Genomic DNA, 22,500 nt, shown 5'->3' with positions numbered 1-22,500 from the left:
AGAGGGTATCAAAAACAAATATGTTGCCCTTACCTACTCGCAAGCACACTCACAGACACACACACGCGCGCGGGCACGAACGAACACTCAGCAGGAGAAGAATCCATTTAAAATAGAATTTTGCTAAAGAAACAAATTATCTCTCTCTCTCTCTCTCTCTCTCTCTCTCTCTCTCTCTCTCTCTCTCTCTCTCTCTCTTTCTGGTGCAACAAATCAAAGTAAAATGAAAAAATTTTGGAAGTTCATTCTAATAGTATTCTTCTAAAAGAAAAATAAAAAAAAGCTAGTCAATAGCTACACGACATTTAAAAGGGGGTACTAGAACGGGATAAAGTTGCCAATTACCTCATTAAATAAGATTTTGCTGCAAGCAGATACGTGCTGGTAAAGACTGATAGAAATGTCCTCTGAAGTACAAGCAGTAACAAAATGGACACCAAATGTGGATTGACGTTTAAAAGAAGAAACTAAAAGACTATGACCTACTACTCATTAACCAAATTTAGATTGATTTTGAAACTAAATGCTGAAGGGAGAAAAGGTAAGCGAACACTGCATTAAAGAAATAATTTAGAGGTGGTAATATCATGGTATAGAACGACCTCACTCCAGTCGTTTTCGACTAAGGGCACGTTTCTTTCTCCACAAGGTCAGCAAATGGGGCCAAGTGCTATCACTATCAGGGGTTATCTCAAGAAATGAGAGCACAGTCTAGGCCAATTGTCAAGAAATCTTGTAAAGGATGTTGGTCTCAGCTGATAACATCTGCTGGTGAGAAGTCTCTCTCGATTTGGTTTGGTAACTAACGAATAGCTTATAAATTCGTTTCCAGTCATCTACCAGCACTAAAGATGATGAACAAATTGACGGGGAATCAAAGAAATCCCACGATATGTAGAGCATTGCCATTGCTACAAAGAACCAAAATGTAATAATTTCACACCCAATAGGTATACCCATCTCCCTGACGGAATTTGAAATGATATCAACAATTCAATGAAAAATTTGCTCAAGGTCAGAAGGAATTACGAAGGCCATGAAGAAACGTGCTCCATAAATTACGAAATGGTTTAATTTTGACTCTCCATAAACTGAATACTGGTTATGTGCAAAGAAATTCATATATATGTTTAGGAAGCACTGCAAATGTTACCGTTAACCTAATCTTAAATATGAATCCAACAAAATTGACGGCAAAAGATTTATGATAACATTCTCCGAACATATTTTCAATAAATTTAAGTATATCTGTACCAATTTGCAGTTTGTTAACAAACTGGGAACCAACAAAAATGCGTCATAGACAACCATTTGCGACCACTTTTTTTTTTTTTTTTTTTTTTGTAAACTTCTCCACTTCAGTTATAATCTAAGGTTTAAATTATAACTGCTGTATTTTTCAAGTATGATTTTTTTTCAATAGCCCAAGTATGTATCACAAAACCACGAAAAAACTTGAAGCATTACCGTTTATCGGTACTACTTCAAGTCAGTCATAGATTTTTAACCATTTTCTTTTAGAAACTTCGACAGTAATAGAAAACGTACGAATGAAAGTAGCGTTGCAAACGCTTGCGTTTCGCTATACCGCTAAAATTGTGTCCCTACAAGTCTTCTACAAAATCACATTACGTAAGAATACCTGACCCTAGAAACAGCTATTTCTTATAATTAAAGGAGGATTGAATGTATAATTATAAAAAAAAATTCGAAAAGCTATTGAAAAACGAGGAAGAAACAATATTAGATTCATACCACTTAGTCTAGTCTAATAGCTATTACGTAATCATTACATTGCTCTCTATGCGTAACTGAGGTCTGGTTCAAAGAACAAAGAAATCATCCGTTAACGTTTTAACAGTGAGAAATAATGCAAATAATTATCATATATAAAGCGATTTTAAGTTGCTGTGAGTATCCATTAGTAGTTATCGCTATTTTGGCCTCTTTAGCGATGATATATATAAGAAATAAAAAGGAAAAAAAATTATTAAAATAGTGAATATTTCACCCACATTAAAAACAAATTATCACCATTAAAGCATATCCTTATTACACTATCAAGTGCATTATTTAATTATTGATCGATCTTTATTTACTAGTACCAAGCCCTTCCAATAATAATAATAATAATAATAATAATAATAATAATAATAATAATAATAATAATAATAATAATGACGGATAATGAAAAATTAATGTTAAAAATATTACTTAATTTTACAGATAACTCTAGCTCATTGATTAACAATACTGACGATCAAAATGCCTCCATACATCAACCTCTAGCTATTGTAATTTACATTCTGAATCAAATGAGATTATCTAACTAGGTAGTCAAAAGAAACGAATATCTTTTTGGTCTGTTCAATAATACTGATGCAATTGTCAACGACAGAATCTACATATTTCTTAGCAGAGCCGATCATGAGAACCTGTCTTTGACCCTGAATAAACTGCACCTCAAAGGTACGGGACCTCGATTGACCTTTAAAATAATAGTTGAGAATGAAGAGTTTTCTGTCACCTACCTCTGCATTTAAATCACCTAGCACAAGCATCCTTTCCTGCTTTCCAAAACCCGTCCTTTCTCATTCACAGGTCTCAAAATTAAGTATTTGTACTAAATAGTATTCAAGTATTTTGGTAAATTTTAAAATATTACTTACTGAAATGCTTTCATTACTTAGGCTATGGCACTGTATCTCAGGTAAATACTGCTGACCTTTCCAATAAGAATTTTGTTATCTTCAAAGCTGTTTGCTTTTTTTTCTCTCATTCATTTTTGTTTCGCATGTTAACATTTTGTGCCTTTTGTGTAACTCCTGTTGCTTACAGGACTTTAAGATGATGCAAAAAAAAAACGCATGTTTAATTTCATAAAGCCATATCTGGTCCTTTCGTTAAACGATAAACATAAAAAAAAATTCAAATTTTAAGCATCTTTCGGTCATTAGATAACAGCGCAGTTCGAACCGCCGCAAGTGTTTCTGATGTTTTCTTAACAGCCAACGTGGAAATCTTCGCCTTCAGGTAATTTTTAGCTTTGCACACTGCATTTAAAAAGAAATATCTATTTAAAATCTCATTTATCCTTTTCTGTTATTTCTTTTGCCGTACAACAGAAGTGCCTTTATATTATTTCAGCCGGTGAAATATTTATTTCAATTTTTTCACAAGAGCTTTCTGTGCATGACCTTGATTTCGGGCTGGCGTGAAGTGCTTGCTCTTAGTATTGGATATTTAAGTCTTGTGTAATAAAACTTCTTTAAAAATTCAAAAAGAAGCAAACTGGCAAGTGTTTAAGGTTCTGCCAAAACGGATTTGTTTCCGATTGTTGAATATAATACAATATTCATTATAGCTGTAAACTAGGCAATCACGTATATTACGTTTAATTGTAAGTACTTTTCAGCATTCTGCGACTTGGCGTATATTGAATTCAGCAATTTGCATATATGGGTCCAAACATTTTTGACAAGTTCGAAAACTAGGTAAAAATACCGTTTTAAATGTAGCGGTATTTAATGTAATGGAGACACTACCAACGTGAATTCAGTCCGTTTTAATTAATAATTATCATATTTGTTATTCTATAAAGCTGGTTCAGGCTTTATTGAAGTAAATTTACGTTCTATTTGTTTTGCTCAGTTTAGTAATTAAATATATATTATAAATTTATATACTGATATATATATATATATATATATATATATATATATATATATATATATATATATATATATGTATGTATGTATGTATCTATAGTATTTATGTCAGTCTGTCTGCTACCTTGAGTTCCGCGCTAGCGTGATGCTAACACTTGGACATCTGCAATGTTCCTAAATATAAAGCGAGAGCTAGCTTTGCGTAGCATACTTCTGTGCAAGTCAACATTCACGATTCTCACCTGAAAGCATTCTGTTTTCTTCGTAGGTCCTAGCGTGTATATGTATATATATATGTATATATGTGTGTATGTATGTATGTATATACACACACATATATACATACATATATATATATATATATTATATATATATATATACATATATATATATATATATATATATATATATATATATATATGTATATATATATATATATATATATATATATATATATATATATATATATATATATATATATATATATATATATATATATATATATATATATATATATATATATATATATATGCATCTATTAGATTGCAAAGGAATGTTTATAAACAGTGATATTTCTCCTAAGTTTAAATTTAAAATTAAAATAAAAACTGTTTTACAATTAAAATAAAGACCATTTGCGAAGTCTGACACTTCTCTTTGATTGGTTCCTTCGTGCGTTACCACGTGGAAGGCAGTGTGTTCGTGCGTTCTTCCTTAGCAGAAAGAGAGAGAGAGAGAGAGAGAGAGAGAGAGAGAGAGAGAGAGAGAGAGAGAGAGAGAGAGAGAGACTTCACGTGATGTGCGTTAGTAAGTGGGTTCCAACACCGCCATCCCCCCCCCCTCCCCAGCTCCCCGTTCGCACGTTTCTTGGCGTATTTCTTCCTGCACTATCACTAATTTGTTTAATGAATGATCTACAGTAATAGAGTCAAATCTATTTATTTCTGCTATACTGAACTTAACATTTGTTAACTATTTTTGACGAATGGAAAAAGAACTTTTATTTTAATATCTGATCGTAAATACGAATGATTTATTACGGTAGACAATATTTTTATTTGGTGGTAAGTTATGGCATTTATTCAGTGTGAGTTTGGGGAATAGCCGGAAGTGCAGTTCCTCTTCTTTCAAGGAATGGCTCTTGTATCTGTATGCCCATTTTGTTTTGGTCTTTTCAGAAGACTTCGATCTTCGACAGACGATGTACAAGGAAGTGGGGAGGGGGGATGATGTTTTGGGTGGGTGGGGGGGTTTGAGATGCACGTGAACCCTACCTACAAGCAACGTACTCGTCTGCACGTCCTTTGCTCCAGACGGGCGGAGGAGGAGCCGAAAGATGGGGTCCCACCTCTTTTCGTACCCTGAATTAAGATTCCAATGCGAACTTATTCCTTTTCTTTAGTTTCCCCTCGACGGCGCTCCTTAAGGAAAATGTACGACACGCCTGACATCGTCACATGACTGCTTGCTTGTCGCTTGTGTGCTCCGGCGAAGACGGGGAGAAAATTGGTGTTGATTAATGAAATTCGCCATTACGTCGGCACCCTTGCAGCCCCTCTGGGTCCGTGCAGAATCTTGCAAATCTCGTGAGTTCGGCGAGGCCGAACACTGCGGTTTATGGCGCCCTGTTCACCACCAATGCAGGAAAGCGACTTCGCGACTTGCCTGGGGAGTCGACGCGGATTGCAAATTCAGGCAGAAAATTGATTTTATATGGCATCTCTCGGACCTACCCCAACTTCCATGCACTTGCTACGGTTGGCAGATGGATTTAGCAGGTTGACCGTGTATGCCACGACCGTGTAATGCAGGCCGAATCCTCAATCAAATCGTATACCAATGGAACACCTGCTACATATTTGCTTGCTCTGGCTCCTTCCCCTAACAGCGAATATTTTTTTTTCTTCTTTTTCTCTCGTCTTGAGAGGACCGCGTTCTCTCCTTGAGGTGAGAGACACAAAAAAAAAAAAAAGTCAGGTTTTTTTAATGATAAGACGCTTTCATAAAACATACTTGAGTTAAATTTGCAGGTATTGCGATATACTTATGTAGATAATTCCCTTGTGGCCTCCTTCAATATGCCTTTGCAGAAATTAGAAATGCGTATGTTATATGATAAGGCATTCATTGTCCCTCATATTCCCCCCCACCTCTCTCTTACGTCATGCATTTCATTCCATATTTATTAACTGCAGACATTCTCTAGGCCTATGCACATAATGTACATGTAGCCATTACATCCTAAGTGTTGCAGTTTACATTCCTCTATAGTTTGTAGAGTTTAAAAACAACAAAATCAGGAGCAGTTTCCATTTTCTTCTTTTCATCGAAGGGATAAGTGACGTCACTAACGCCGTCTGCGGACTACCCCACAAACAGAGACTCATAAGGAAGGGCGTTGCACAGGTCTGGGTTCGTTTTGGGTACACTTGCATACCTTCTGGCTCCGCCGCGATCTCAAGGCCCAGCGGCAGGGTTGCCAGTCGTTGGCGGGATTCGGAAAAGGTGGTTGATTTTAGCGTAATATAGCGAGAGTGAGGGATGATTTGGCTATTTTTGACGTTAGTAGCAGTCTTCTCATAGCAGCTCTTTCTTTGTCATGGCAGACCCACAGTTAAAGTGTGGCTATAGTCGAGTGAAGAGGTAATCTACCCTTTCTCTCACCCGCTGATCTCTTCCACCTCTTGAATCTCTTATTTTTCACATGAACGCTTGCTTCCTCCGTTACATCGTAGTCCTACCGTCCAAGACATTCCCTTTAAACCTATGATATATTTTTTTTATCATCCTAGGTTTTGCATCAGTTTGCATTGTTGTTTGCGTGTCCGTCTGTTAGCATCATCAGATGACCAGATTTGAAATGTCCGGGCGGCAATAACCCTGTGCACACGAGCGCGCACTCACATACACAAACAAACGCGCACGCTAACAATTTCGCCAAATGCTCTTGTTTAGCATGGACGGTTACTAAAACAAGTTACGCAATTTTAACTACAGACGATAAGTAATTTTGCTACCAAATATTTGCATCAGAACTGCGTGAAGAGCGTTCAGTATGCACGCGAGACTATCACATTTTTGGTGCTATGCTCAGAATCGCGGAAAATTTTGAAAAACTTTTTGAACGAATAAGTTTTTACTAATTGTTAGGTCATCATTATTGTTAGGGAAACCAGTTCAGTGCAGAAAAGGTAATAAGTAATAAAGATTAAACCAATATTAGATGAATAACAAAGAAAAGTCGTTAAGATAAATAAAAGTAAGATAGTAAGTTTGATAATATTTTAATAAAGCATTAATTAATTAATTATTATTTATACACACACTACATATATATATATACACACGTATATATATATATATATATATATGTATGTATGTATGTATGTATGTATGTATGTATGGATAAAAAACAAATGTCATTTTTATGCTTTTAAAAGGATAAGCCACAATAATGCATTGACGCTCAATTCAAAATTTACCTTAGGGATAACCAACATCCAAAGACTGTTATGTGTAAGTGCATCCACCTTGACCAGGATTCGAATTCATGCCTTGTGGATGGGTATATGAACAACAACAGTGACATTATCCATTATTCATTTATTTCGTCATCTGGTTTCAAGGTACTTAGTTTAAGCTCACACAAAAAGTGAGGCAAATGATAATTTATGAGGTCGTTGTTTTTACTACAAATACATATATAGTGGTTAAAAAATTACTTTTCTTATCAGTGTATATATATATATATATATATATATATATATATATATATATATACATATATATATATATATATATAATTATAATTATACATTTATATATATATATATATATATATATATATATATATATATATATATACATGCACACATATATATAGTAATTATACATTTATATATATATACATTATATATATGCATCCATATTTATATATATATATATATATATATATATATATATATATATATATATATATATATATATATATATATATATATACATATATATATATATATTCTATGTTTATGAATATACATATATATACTTATAATATATACATATATATGTGTTTGTGTGTGTGTGCGTATACATATATGAAGATAAAAAGGCCCATAAAAACAATAATGTCCAGAACCTCTCTAACCATCCCCTTAACGCGGAAGAATAGACGGTATTAAATCTAAGAGCATCATTCGCTCTAAAACCAGGTCCAGGGAGTAATCTTTACTTCTTGGTTGCGTTCGACAGGCACTTTGCAAAAAAAAAAAGGGGGGGGACAAAAAAAGATGTCTGTCTCAAAGGTATCTTGGAACAAAATAATAACAAAAATTCCTCCCGAAAAGGTTCCGAAAAGCGTTAAAAATGTTAAAGAAAGGGAAAACATTTAGATAAGGAGACATGCTTACTGTACATCAGTAAAACTCAAGAACTTTTAGATGACGAGGAATCCTAGGAAAATTTAACAAAAGACCTCCGAGCAAATATTGCTGCACATTTTAATAAATTGGTTTGAACTATAAGGGGTAATGGAAAGTATGTCGACTTCCTTGACTCATTCTAGATAATCAACCCCTCTCTCCCCTATTTTTATGACCTCCCAATAATACGTAAAGATGCGAGTCCCCTTCGCCCCATCATATCCAGCAGGGTCTCTTCCATGCATAAGCTATCTAAATGGTTTGCAGACCTGTCATCACCCTTCTTAGGAACCTTCTCATTCACCCGCGTAAAACACGCAGGGGACAGTGGCGTAGGTGGCATTCCATCAGTAGGGCGACCTACGTGGGGCCAAGATATTTTTTGGGGGGTCAAAGAAAATTGCACAAAACTAATGTACCAATTCCGTATCCGTAAAATATACTATTCTCAAATGCATATATCCATGTGAATGAAGGAAAATAATATAGTATTAATAATTAGTAAACCTGTATTTGAAATTATAGAGCTCAATTTTCAGTTATTTTTCAAATCTTACTATAGCAAATGCATCAAATACTGTAAGGGTTAAAGTTTAGCTACAAAGGGAATTTTAACTGGGGGGGGGCCGCAGTGGGGGGGCCAAGCACCTGACTGAGGGGAGCCCGGGCCAACCCTGGCCCCACCATAGCGACGCCACTGGCAGGGGATTTTATACAAAAATTTTATAGCTTAAACTTCCCATTTAATAGCATCAAAATGCTCAGTCTAGACGAAGAATCTTTATTTACTAATTAATCTCTGTGTAACTAACAATGATTTTTCTTTTAACGGTAATTTTCATAAAAAGAAAAAAAATCTGGCTGTAGCGAACCTGTACGAAGAATACTTAGAAGAATCACACCCTGGAATGCGACGATCTGGCTTAGAAACGTAGATGATATTTTTACATTCTGGGACAATAGCTGGGGAGATTTCAGCTAATTTTTTAACTAGTTCCGACCATAAAATTTAAAACAGAAAGGGAAAAGGACGGAAAATTGCCTTTCCTAGTTGTATTAATCATAAGAGAACTGAATAGATAAATCTTCACGGTGTATAGGAAGCTTACTTTCGCTGTTTCTTATATTCACTTCCTAAGCTACCATGATGTCTCCGTAAAGACCATCGTTGGCTGCAATCTATTTCTCAGAAGGCTTAGGACATGTTTGCGTGGGTACCTAGGAAAAGAAATTAATACGATCCGTCAGCATTTAACGCAACTGCCCCACCCATACCATGCACTATCGAGAAAGCTGTTAACAAAGCGAACAAAATATACAAACAACAAACAAATAGATTTTAACGACAAAATAAAGCCTCCTTACGACGAGGACATCAAAAAAGCAACTGACCACCTCAAATCTAATAATCCATTTATCTAATAATCCATTTATTTTTCATTATCCCAAATCCATAAATAATAAATAAGCAGATGCCAGGGTTTATAAGATGCCATGCAGTAACTGTAATGAGATATACGTTGGGGAGGCAGGTAGATCCATCTCGCGAAGATTAACAGAGCACGAAAGATCAGTGCGATATGTTTCAGAGAGTTCGGGGATTTTCATACATATTAGGGACAAAGGACATACCATAAATTGGAATGGGGCCGAGCTGGTTTTCAAAAGTATCTGCCCTACAAAAGGAAGATGCTGGAATCTGTCGTTATCAGTCAAACCACAATATGATCCTGTCAGGAGGACACTGGAAATTGGATTTCATCGGCGAGTTAGTCCTCAGACCTCATCTCAAGCAGATGTTCTAGCGAATACGCCCACCAGACGGGAGCTAACGAGGCCCAGAACACAAAGGAATGACCTATTTTCCATCTATCCTGGGTCAACGGTCATCTACATACCACCAACGTTGTACTGCCACACCTACATTTGCCTTATATATAATTTTGTCACACACACACACACACACAAAACACACACACACATACACACACACACACACATATACACACACACATATATATATATATATATATATATATATATATATATATATATATATATATATATATATATAGAGAGAGAGAGAGAGAGAGAGAGAGAATTTTGCGTCCGTTGGCATCTAATTTTTAATGTGTTTTTATTATTATTTTTTTTTATTTATGATTGTTTTTGTAAGAGGTAATCTACTGGTAATAAACTCTACCGTATCCCTTATATAAGCTTTAGGACGGTACCTAACGTCCCCAGCATCGGAATTTACCGTCTGGAATCTTTCATATTACCGCCTATGAAATAATGGTTTCCTTCGGTTTTTCTATTTCATGCTAGAAATTTATGAACTTAATAAAGTTCGAGAACTGATTTATTGTTTATTTGCTCACAAAGTTTATTATCCGCTCCCTTTGCTAATTTTAATTCCTAATTTATTTGTATTGGTTTGTTTCAGCATTTATTGGCTTATTTTTTCTCAATTTTTTTTACCTCCATTTTATTTGTTAATTTTTCATCCTAAAATTTCTTTAAACTTTTATTTGCTTTTTTTCGTTCCTTCATTTACTCATGTTTATCTTTCTTGAAGTTGTTTATCTGATCCCGAAAATATTGTCCTTCTTCTTTTATTACCCTTGCTATTCATCCATTTACTTATTGCTCTTACACTCTCAGTCTACTTACCTACCTACCTAACTAGAGAATTAAAGGCGATCTTTTCTGTAAAGTCACTTTAATGCATTTTTTATTTTTTATTTTGAAGGTACACTTTTTCCCCCTAAAATTTATAGACGGTGCCGATATTAGTTTAAAGATCATGGATACAAAATTCAATAAAGGTAAAGTTTTTGTCCAACAATTTAAGGTAAGAATCAACTCTTGAAGACTAACAGGGAGCCAGTGTTCAAAAGATGGGAGAATGAAATAATTAAAACAATTTCCTCAGGACAGACAGGTCTTCAAAACCTTGAAAGGCGTTCTTTGTTTATACCAGAAGAGGCAGGGGTCTCTATGTGAACTGAATTTTGTAATGACTGATTACTCATTCTTTCTCATCAGGCAATAATTAGTATTGAATTACTGTAAAAAAATAAAGGATTTTTTCTCGCAATTCAAGTAGCAACTGACAATAAATAAACGAGAGAATATATTTTAAGTACAGCAAACGTTAAATTTTGACGTTCTTGGTACGGAGTATAGCAAATACAAATAAATAATAAACCTAACTGATAAATTAAAAAATTCTCTTGTTGATTTATAATGAAGCAGGCCTTATGCCAGCAAGGGCCCTTGGCCACAGGCTGTAAGAGAAGTAAAGTGTAAGAGGGTTTTAATAATCTGATGACCTCTGGATCTATCAGCCAACGGAGATTGTAATGTTTAAATGCGTACCTAACTATTCATATGGAAAACTAAAAAAAAAAATCCTAAGAATGAACGCCACCTTTAAATAACCGATTAAGAATAAAGTAAATACGCATTAAAACCCGCTTTTTTAACAAAGGACACGAAGCAACAGACGTAGAGACCTGGGCCAAAATTCTGTTTGCGTACATGGGGAGAAATGTCGATATTGAACGAGACCTCGAGACCGACGTCAGACGACGCCTTGCGAGGCGGGAATTCCTTCATTTATGTGTTTCTGTTGCGGCCCAATGCAGGAAAGCGACTCCGGGGAAGGAAGAAGAGTTTTTTAAAATGGTGGTGATGATGTTTTTGTTGTTGAGAGAGAGAAATGGAGAGAGAGAGAGAGAGAGAGGGGCAGAGAGAGGGAGAGAGAGAGAGAGATAAAATTTTAATCTTTTGTTTGTTCATTATGACTGCAATAATCATCGCCCTTAAATCTGTTTGTTAGAAAGAATGACTATAACGAAAACATAATGACCAATAATGATTTTGTAATGCAGAGAGGGTCGTTAAAAATTACGATCCCCCTGAGAGAGAGACAGACAGAGAGAGAGAGAGAGAGAGAGAGAGAGAGAGAGAGAGAGAGAGAGAGAGAGATGACAAATTATTCTCTTTATTGATCACACTTTTCTTTTGACGGAAAAACAGAATAGAATAATAGTAAAACAACGAAAAGCGAGAGAGAACATATAAAAAGGAATAACAGAATATTAATTGAGAGAGAGAGAGAGAGAGAGAGAGAGAGAGAGAGAGAGAGAGAGAGAGAGAGAAACCGTCAGTCAATCAGACAGACCTGACGTCATCAGGGGTGCATATAGGTACCAGGGGAACAGCGTATCATAAGGAACAGGTCTGCGTTGACTCATTGGGAAGCGTTTCTTGACCTTTTCTTCTGTTAGAAAGTAGAAAATATATGTTTTTCCTTTGTCATACAATGCATAATAGCTCTTAGAATCTACCGATGTTGTTTATGATTATAAGAAAATGGCAGATATAAAGTATAAAAGAATATTGACAATTTTTCAGTCAAACGTTTTCTTTGGTGACTTTTGAAAAAGAAAACGTTGCCACATAAGTTATTACATCCATAACTATAATATTTTCCTTCTATTGTTCTGGTACCTAGAAACATGTCATCTAAAATGAATAATAAGTTTAATTATAATTATTTTGGTCACAATATAGAGGTCTCAAGGAAACCTTGCTGATTCAACAGGCCACATACTCGGCGTAGGCCTACATCATAAACCTCCCTCCCCTCAGAAACTTAGTGACTGCCTCATTCCCCCTCTCTCTTATCCTCCTTTTGTATAAATCTATGCGAATATGTGCAAACTGTTTGTATACATCTCTCTCTCTCTCTCTCTCTCTCTCTCTCTCTCTCTCTCTCTCTCTCTCTCTCTCTCTCTCTCTCTCTTATCTGCATGAACGTATTTACATGAGGTCATTGGGATGTGCGGTCAACCTTGCTAATAATAATCAAGATTTATACTATGATTGAGAGTAGCCTAACTGGAATACATGTAAAGTCAACTTAATACAGAGAGCGCAGAAAACCTCGTTATCAATTTAGCACGATCAGATATGGATCAGATTTTGGATCGTTTCTTTGAAATTCGTGGGTGTGTTTATCTTTATCATATTACAATTCTCTTCAGTGGCTATCTGTCTGTGAACATTCAGTCATCTTCTATCTGTCTGTCTAACAGAGATCTTACACATTCGCATCTCAATTGATCCCCGATCCCCATTTTCCGCCGAGAACAACGGATTTGCTGAACAGCAGCACCACTACGCAGTAAATGTGCCTCGCTGTCGAACTCCTGAGTTCCAGATGACTTCTGTTCCTCACAACGTTGGACTTTGGAAAAATCTCCCTGAAGATGTGACGCAATTGGAACTTCAAAAGTTCAAGCAAAGATGCAATTCATTACTACCCTAAAACAATGCTCCTTGTATTTTGATAATTTACTTGCATTTTATCTGTTCATTACTTTATTAATTTATTTTCTTCTTCAATAAGTGATCTCTTCTTTCTTTTTGTATTTCCCATTACCTTCCGTTACGTTTTTGTAATGAACACTTTTTTGTATTTCCCATTACCTTCCGTTACTTCTTTGTAATGAACACTATATTCTTTGGATCGGCCAGCCCTATGAGAGCTGAAAGTCAGCTCAGTGGTCTGGGTAAACTACTTTAATAATAATAATAATAATAATAATAATAATAATAATAATAATAATAATAATAATAATAATAATAATAATAATAATAATAATAATAATAATATATAATAATTTAATAATAATAATAATAATAGAATTAATAAAGTCAGTGGCCCCTAATAATAATAATTGTTCCAAAGGAACAGGGTTCACCTGTTGAATAATAATAATAATAATAATAATAATAATAATAATAATAATAATAATAATAATAATAATAATAATAATAATAATATCTGTATATCTCTTTCTCTCACAACATCAGAAAGGCTTCTTAATGTGACCACGCGTTTGACACGTTCCGTTTTCTAAAAGCAGCGACTCGTAGATTCACGCTATTCCAACACGTCAAACCATTATTTACTGTGATATACGTAGCTGTACCTCAAATGATGAACAAAAGTTGTGGCTGCTTGCTATACGAAATGTTTCAAAATGCTCCCTCTTTTCCTATAGCGGCCGATTTCGGCAGTCATATTTTCAGTCTGTAATAAGTAATTTCATTGTCAGTTCCATGGCCAGCATTCTTGCATGCTTGGTCTTTTAGGGTACGTGAACATTAAGCCTGCGAATTCTCGCCGGCGCTTAAATACTTTACCGTTCCCCTTCTTTTATGGTGGAGCAGCCCAGGCTGTTCCCCAAGGTCGACATCAGAAGAAACAACAAATAACTCCTTCTATTAACGACCTACTGGCCTTTTGTCACTCATCCGCTTGATGATTAGTCGATGAAATACACGACAAGGTTTTTGACGAACGAGGTCGTTTGAGCACAGGTTATTTTCCACTACCCGAAACACTGTCGAGGCTTGTAACTATCGAATATAAAAGGGAAATTTTCAGCCAGAATCTTATTCTGGAATTCCAAGTGGTCAACATTCGTGTTTTGGGACGTGTTTATCATAAATGATTTTGGGGAGTGTGTTTATGATAAATTCTTGCGGAAGCTTGTTCATTTATTGGAAATGATTTTGGAAAGTGTTTGCCATAAATGATTTTCTGGATGTTAATGGAAGCGGCTCTATTTGTTATCATCAGAAGATAAACAAAGTAAAGTTTAGAAAAAGTGGACTGACATATTACACTTGGCCCTTACTCAGATCTCCAGCTTTTGTAAGAAAGGTAAATTTCTTATTCTAACTTGTTCCACTTATCCTCTCTGATTTCTGCTGCAAGGTCATGGTACTTGTAAAAATTGTCATTAGAAAAGTGTACTGATTTAAACAAAGGTACGAGAGAGAGAGAGAGAGAGAGAGAGAGAGAGAGAGAGAGAGAGAGAGAGAGAGTAGTTTATTCCAATGAACTTCGAGAATAAAAACTTTTTTCTTGCTACACACAAGGATTATACGAATTAAGAACGAACACATCTGTAAAAAGTTTTGATGTAACGAAAAACAATATGAAAATAAACAAAATGTCTATTTAAGGTAAGCGAAAAAGAATGAACTTGGAAGGTAAACATGAAAAATGATTCTGTCTCTGTTTGAATATATACCAGAAGAACCAATGAGGAATCACAGAAATATCAATGAAGAACCATGACAGATTGTCCCTTCCTGAAGTCGACCAAATGGCGTCCAGGAACAAAGGACTCGCGTGCCAAGTCCAAAGATCGGAATTTTATTTTAGTAGCTTTTCTGTTCAGAAGGAGCTACAAAAAAAAAAATAAATAAATAAATAAAAAAATAAACCTTAAGCTGACACGAAAACCAGTATCCTGCCTTGGAAAATAACTTTTAGTAGAAAAAAAAATGGAATATATTTTTTAGGATATTCGTAAATTAAGAGTCAGCATTATGCTTAATTTCATTTTCCTGTAAAAAAAAAAAAACGCACCACGGCTATATCTTTTGTACCCCAGGACAAACGTGTTCGGCTCTACTGGTCACACAAATTCTGTGCAATATAACGGCTATAAATACATTTTTTTTCTGCTCTATCCCTTCACATTTTTCCTACGATTTCTACTGAAAGCCTTGAAATACAAATGGAAATGAATGGAAAACTTCTCCTTTCCAGGTGGGATCTGAACCCAGCTGGTTTTTTAAAAGATTGAGGGTAATGCTAACACACACTGATAATCCAGAAAATACCAGGAAACATTTTGAGGTAATTATAATAATTACAACACATGCTTACGTACGGTCTGCAGCGAGTGGAGAAAATTAATTGAGCTCATTTCATTCCCAATTTATTTATTTGTGTTTAGACGAAACCTGAAGGAAATCGTAGGAATAACTGAGGTAAACTAATAGCGCTGTTTCACAGGAATCATTAGAAATTGTTTAGGATACCTCTGCAGGGTAAGTAATATTTGTTAACTCTTTTTTTATTATTTTGTTACCATTTCTCTCATTTTTTTACTTCATTCCACGTCTGAAATGTCTCTCTCTCTCTCTCTCTCTCTCTCTCTCTCTCTCTCTTCTCTCTGATTCTTCGTTTGAATTTCTCTTTCTCTAATTCTTCGTTTGGCATCTCTCTCTCTCTCTCTCTCTCTCTCTCTCTCTCTGATTCTTCGTTTGGAATTTCTCTTTGTAATTCTTCGTTTGGCATCTCTCTCTCTCTCTCTCTCTCTCTCTCTCTCTCTCTCTCTCTCTCTCTCTGAAATAATTTTGTTTAGAATCTCTCTCTCTCTCTCTCTCTCTCTCTCTGACTCTCTCTCTCTCTAAAAAGTCTCTCTCTCTCTCTTAGAATTCTTCAGTTTATCTCTCTCTCTCCTCTCTCTCTCTCTCTCTCTCATTCTTCGTTTAGAATCTCTCTCTCTCTCTCTCTCCTTCTCTCTCTCTCTCTCTCTCTCTCTCTCTCTCTCTCTCTCTCTCTCTCTCTCTCTCTGATTCTTCGCCTATTTCAGCGTATACGAAAAACGAGATGCTGTCTCAGGATATTAGAAAAATAGCATCATGTTTTTCTAGAGCTTTACTAAAAAAACAAAAATCAGCGCAACACATACGCTATCACTGCAGAAAATATTTCCCATATTTAGTTGTTCTCCATAACAAATAGCTCTCATATATATATATATATATATATATATATATATATATATATATATATATATATATATATATATATATATATATATATATATATATATATATATATATATATATATATATATATATATATATATATATATATATATATATATATATATATATATATATATATATATATACATATATATATATATATATATATATATCCTCTTTCTGTGCAAGGAAATAAAAAAGAATACTTCATATTGGAAATGATTTCATTTGGTATGAAATTACTTGCAGACGGCAAGGTCATGCGGTCTGTAGCACTGACAGAAATAATTAATGTAGGCAGAATTGATAGAAGGACATGATGTAGGTAGCTTGACCGAAGGAGACAATGTAAGCAGTATTGATAGAATTAAGCGATGTAGGTAGTATTGATGGAAGTAAGCGATGTAGGTAGCAGTGACACGTAGGCGATGTATAACTAGCATTGACAGAAGTAGGCGATGTAGGTAGCATTGATAAAAAGTAGGCGACGTAAGTAGCATTGATAAAAAGTAGGTGATGTAAGTAGCATTGACAGAAGTAGGTGGTGTAGGTAGTATTGATAGAAGTAGGTAATGTAGGTAGCACTGAAAAAGTAGGGCGATGTAGGTAGCATTGACAGAAATAGACGATGTAGGCAGCATCAATAGCAGTAGGGCGATGTAAGTAGCATTAATAAAAAGTAGGTGATGCAGGTAGCACTGATAGAAGTAGACAGGTGATGAAGGTACATTGACAGAAGTAGCGCGATGCAGGTAGCATTAATAGAAGTAGGAGATATGGGTAGTAAAGACTAAAACAAAGCACGACTGTTTTTTTTTTTTTGTGAATTCATAACTTCATACACAAGTGCGGACAAATCCCCGATTGTAGAATCAAAACAGAGAAACGGTGCATTCAGGCTTCATGACAATGACAACCAGATGTCAGGTTTAATATGATATTAACTGATCCGAATGTTTAACGAAAAAATCTCTGAAAGAAAAATTTGTAAAAAACAATTACAAAAATAGAATGCACGCTCCGATTGCTTTCATTCCTTGACATGAGACCCATCATTCCTAACATGAATTCACTTCACTTCATGACTTCTGGTCAACTCTAGATAATATTGCCTTGCATAGCTTGCGTGCAAGTTGTATAAATCTTTGTCCCCTTGTAATAACTGCAGATGGATAATTGCACTTCGTGGAAGTTACTTGCACGAGAGTCAAAATGTTCTCCTTTAAAATGTAGAATTATCCCTCTTTCCGAAGTCATTCGTGCTTGGAAAAGGTGAAACAACCCCCACACACAAAAAAACACATATATATGTGTGTAAATATGTATATATATATATACATACATACATATATATATATATATATATATATATATATATATGATATATATTTAAATATATATCTATATATATATATATATATATATATATATATATATATATATATATATATATATATATATATATATATATATATATATATATATATATATATATATATATATATATATATATATATATATATATATATATATATATATATACAACAGTAAAAGAACAATATGGACAGCGGAAAATCCAGCATTTATAGTTATACATTTATTTATTTCCATTTTGCTTTTTGTAAACATATACAGAAATTTTTTGCATGTTATGATTAAATACCTTTTTCTTCTTTGCTTTGTGAATACTGTCATTCTCTCAGAAGCTCACTTATGGTTTTTTCTCGTAACAAATAATTTTTTTCCTTCTCCCAAAAGTTAGTGTTAATATGCGTAGTAGTTTTGTTCCTTAATGTTAATTTCGTGTTTCATTGCTCGCCATTTTGGTTTCACGTCAAATTTTAAGCTAACTGATGTACTCATTGCTTCACAAAAGAATGATTTACTATTGTGCTCTATGTTTAGTCTGACTTCTGATGTATGGATTTTCATTTTCTCTCTTTTTAGCCCTGAAGATGGGATTTGTATCCCGAAACGTGGTAATGGAATTAATAATGTTTGGACTAGAAATGCCGAAGTTTCTGCTGGCCATACTGTTCCTATTAAAGATTCGACTTTCTAGAAGCGACAGTGCCATTTATTATACAATATATATATATATATATATATATATATATATATATATATATATATATATATATATATATGTGTGTGTGTGTGTGTGTGTGTGTGTGTGTGTGTGTATTGGTGGTCGGTATGTAGACTCCTGGTTTTTTAATCCTGGTAACTTCACTCCCGGTACTTTGTTTATTTTGGAGGTCAAATTACCGGGTGTAAACGAAACCGGGTTTCACTCTACCGGAGGTCAAAATACCGGGAGAGAAATTACTGGGGAGTGGGTCAAAGTTCTGTGAGTCCAGATACCTAGAACCTTTATATATATATATATATATATATATATATATATATATATATATATATATATATATATATATATATATATATATATATATATATATATATATATATATATATATATATATATATATATATATATATATATATATATATACAGACTGACATACAGAAACCATTTAGATAAATGCTTCACTTGTTTTTGGTATTTACTTTTGGCATGTGGCATTTTTTTCTTCGGAATTGCACCAGGAATTCTGAAGCACAGTAGAATAGAAGTAGTTAAATATAATTGAGAACCGCCTTATTCATAGTTCCTAATTAATACTATAGAGTTATTTCTTTAAACTAAATTAAATCTTTATATGGTCAAAGACTCTCTCCTCCATTCCCTTTCTTTTGTGAGGAAGTAAAAGAATATTGTCTCTCTTTTTTTTTTTTTTTACCCACGTGCTTTGATTTTGTCGGAAATAATGGGTCATTGCCAATGTTTTGTAAATCCTGTGTTATCAAAGGATTACCAGTGGATGATTAAAGTAAAAACAAAATGAACAGCCCTTAAGCAGTTTTACTGCAATTTATGGGGTACTGCAATTTATGGGGTGCAATGTATCATAGCATTTCTGTTGACTTTCAGGCTCAGAACTAACCCCAAAGACGCAAAAATCGTCGAAGTCGGTTTGCGGATCAATACGGAGACTTCCAGTCAGGTTCATTACAAAGAGAATGAGTGTCATTTTTTGTGTTAAGTACACCCTATAAAAAAGAATTATATTCTTCAGGGTGTTCGACTGAAACCTGCTACGTCTTCTCTCTTACTTTTTTGTAGACTGATAAATTATCGGTTTTCGTCGCACAGACAGCGTCACGCGAAGCGTTTGCGAGTTTATTGTTCATCATTCAATTAGATTTTTGGTCAGTTCCTTGCATGCTATTGGAAGCAAGGGATATCATAGCTAAAGGACACCCCGGGACTCGTTCAGCACAGGCTAGAGTCGGAAACTTTGAGCATAATGGTAAGTTGAATTTTGTTCACAGAAAATTTATATGGACGGCATTACAAATTTGTAGACTTACACATAAACACAATCTCACTGTATATAGGTATGTGTGTATGTACACTCTCACTGTACTGTATATATGTATGTATGTGTATATGTATGTGTTGTGACGTATATGCCACTAACTGCACTCTGATTTAAATTACCATGTACTCTGGAATAACTTACACTCGAAATGAATCATTTTTAGGGCTGGAATAGGATAATAGTGATTTTATCAACATTAATTATCTTCTTTTCATTATTTTCATTCTATTTCCTTTTAAAACTTTTTTTGTTCAGCATCATCATTGTCTAAAACAGAGCGGATGAATAGTTAACTACGCACGTCTAATTTTATAGTAGAATAGTTGTTAAAATATAAATTGATGTCAAGTCATTTACAGGTCCCTAACCAAATACAACATAAACTGTAATTTATTTATGTGATAAACTTAAAATACTAATAAAAAAAATTGTCTTACTTTCTTAACATTCACTATATTTAAGAGCAAATACATAAGGATCCATTTCGACCTAGGTCAGGAAATTACAGGCACATCCTAAATTCATTAAAATCAATATCCCTGTTAAACGTTTAGCTATTGTTGTCAAAGGCACGTCGGCACACACATCACAAACAGGTTGAATACAAGCCAGCAATTTTTTGGTAGACCTAACTAGTGCTTCATACGATTATCCAGCATTTGCGAAGGATTCGTTCTCCACTAACGATCGTTCACTGGTTTTCATCCTGATCGTGTTAAGTATGCGATAAATTGCCAGCGTGCGGTTGACATGTTTGACGGACAAATCCACAAACGGGTGCGATTAAAGCTATATGTTTACTTCAAATTATCCGTGATGTTAAAGGCAGTAAGTCTGAGATTGTCATCTGTTTATTACATCAGAATGACTGTCTAGTATATTTGGTAATTTAAAAATAAATCACTGATATCAATTTGATTAAAGAATTTGACGTACTTGACTGATTATTTAGTCACTCTCTTTTGGAGGCAGATGATAGTGAATAGTCATTGAGACCAGTTTAAGAGGAAACATTCTGAAAGAGAAACACTTTTGATTCAAACATGGCGTACTGGGGGCCAACTTTGTAATATCCCCGTTGCCGACCTGTCGCTTGAACCTGCTATGTTTCAGGTCGCCGTTGAGTTGGAGGAAAGATTATAATAGAAATACTGTCCGAACGCATTCGAGGTCTCCCAAATCCTCAGCATCAAGCGATACAAAAAGTCATTAGTGGTTAAAAGTCACTTCTGTGCCGGAAATACATAAACATAAAAACTGTGATAAATATTGAGCTCGGGAGACTTTACATAGCACTTGGAAACTTAATATCTATAAAATAGTGGTCAAAGACATTTAACAATGTACATTTGATAGGAAAAAGAAAGCCTATTTGGCGTAGAAAGAAAAGTTAAGTATACCTTGGTTTTACCAGACCACTGAGCTGATTAACAGCTCTCCTAGGGCTGGCCCGAAGGATTAGACTTGTTTTACGTGGCTAAGAACCAATTGTTTACTTACCAACGGGACCTGCAGCTTATTGTGGAATCCGAACCACATTATAGTGAGAAATGAATTTCTATCACCAGAAATAAATTCCTTTAATTCTTCATTAGCCGGCCGGAGACTCGAACTCGGGCCTAGCGAGTGCTAGTCCACAAAAAAAGTTAAGTATACCTTAGTTTTACCAGACCACTGAGCTGATTAACAGCTCTCCTAGGGCTGGCCCGAAGGATTAGACTTATTTTACATGGCTAAGAACCAATTGGCTACTTAGCAACGGGACCTACAGTTTATTGTGGAATCCGAACCACATTATAGCGAGAAATGAATTTCTGTCCACAACTCTACCGACTCTCCTAACGAGGAACTTACTTGACGTAGAGAAAATACATAATATTTAACGTATATAAATAACATACAATATATTTCAAGCATGGAGGTACCTCAGGTTACTGTTTAACAACCATGATCTTTTAATCTCATCTTAGATAGGCAAAGAAAGACTCATCTCAGCCCATCTGTACTACATCGCCCTCGGCCTCGCAGTGTTGGTGAGTCTGGTGCAGACTGACAGGTATTTTACCGCGGTGCCGAGCACAGCCATCCAGGGAACTACAATTATACAGCTACAGGTTTGTTTAATTATTTTCATTATCCGGTTTCTTTTGATTACAGTCATTTCTTCTCTCAATCTTCTGCAAAAGTCATGGTGTGTGAGTTTGAATACTAATTTTGATTCAGTTAGTCCTTTGTTTTGCCCTTTTAGTTTTCTGTAAAAGAAAACTATTGCGATGGCTTTGTCTGTCCTTCCGCACGTTTTCTGTCCGCCCTCACCTC

The 22,500-nt window shown here is 34.7% G+C and overlaps 1 protein-coding gene across 1 annotated transcript in view; it reads left to right on the top strand.

Annotated features, from left to right (window-relative positions):
• The window catches only part of LOC136854771 (uncharacterized), a 54,148-nt gene that overhangs the window by 18,310 nt on the left and 13,338 nt on the right, over nt 1-22,500 (top strand). The window contains exon 2 of the mRNA XM_067131348.1: nt 22,152-22,295. Coding sequence (XP_066987449.1) covers nt 22,152-22,295 — 144 coding nt within the window. The remainder of the gene's footprint in view (nt 1-22,151; nt 22,296-22,500) is intronic.

The sequence above is a fragment of the Macrobrachium rosenbergii genome, chromosome 30 (assembly GCF_040412425.1).
Source record: "Macrobrachium rosenbergii isolate ZJJX-2024 chromosome 30, ASM4041242v1, whole genome shotgun sequence".
Lineage (NCBI taxonomy): Eukaryota > Metazoa > Arthropoda > Malacostraca > Decapoda > Palaemonidae > Macrobrachium > Macrobrachium rosenbergii.
This window is presented reverse-complemented; position numbering and strand designations above follow the sequence as displayed.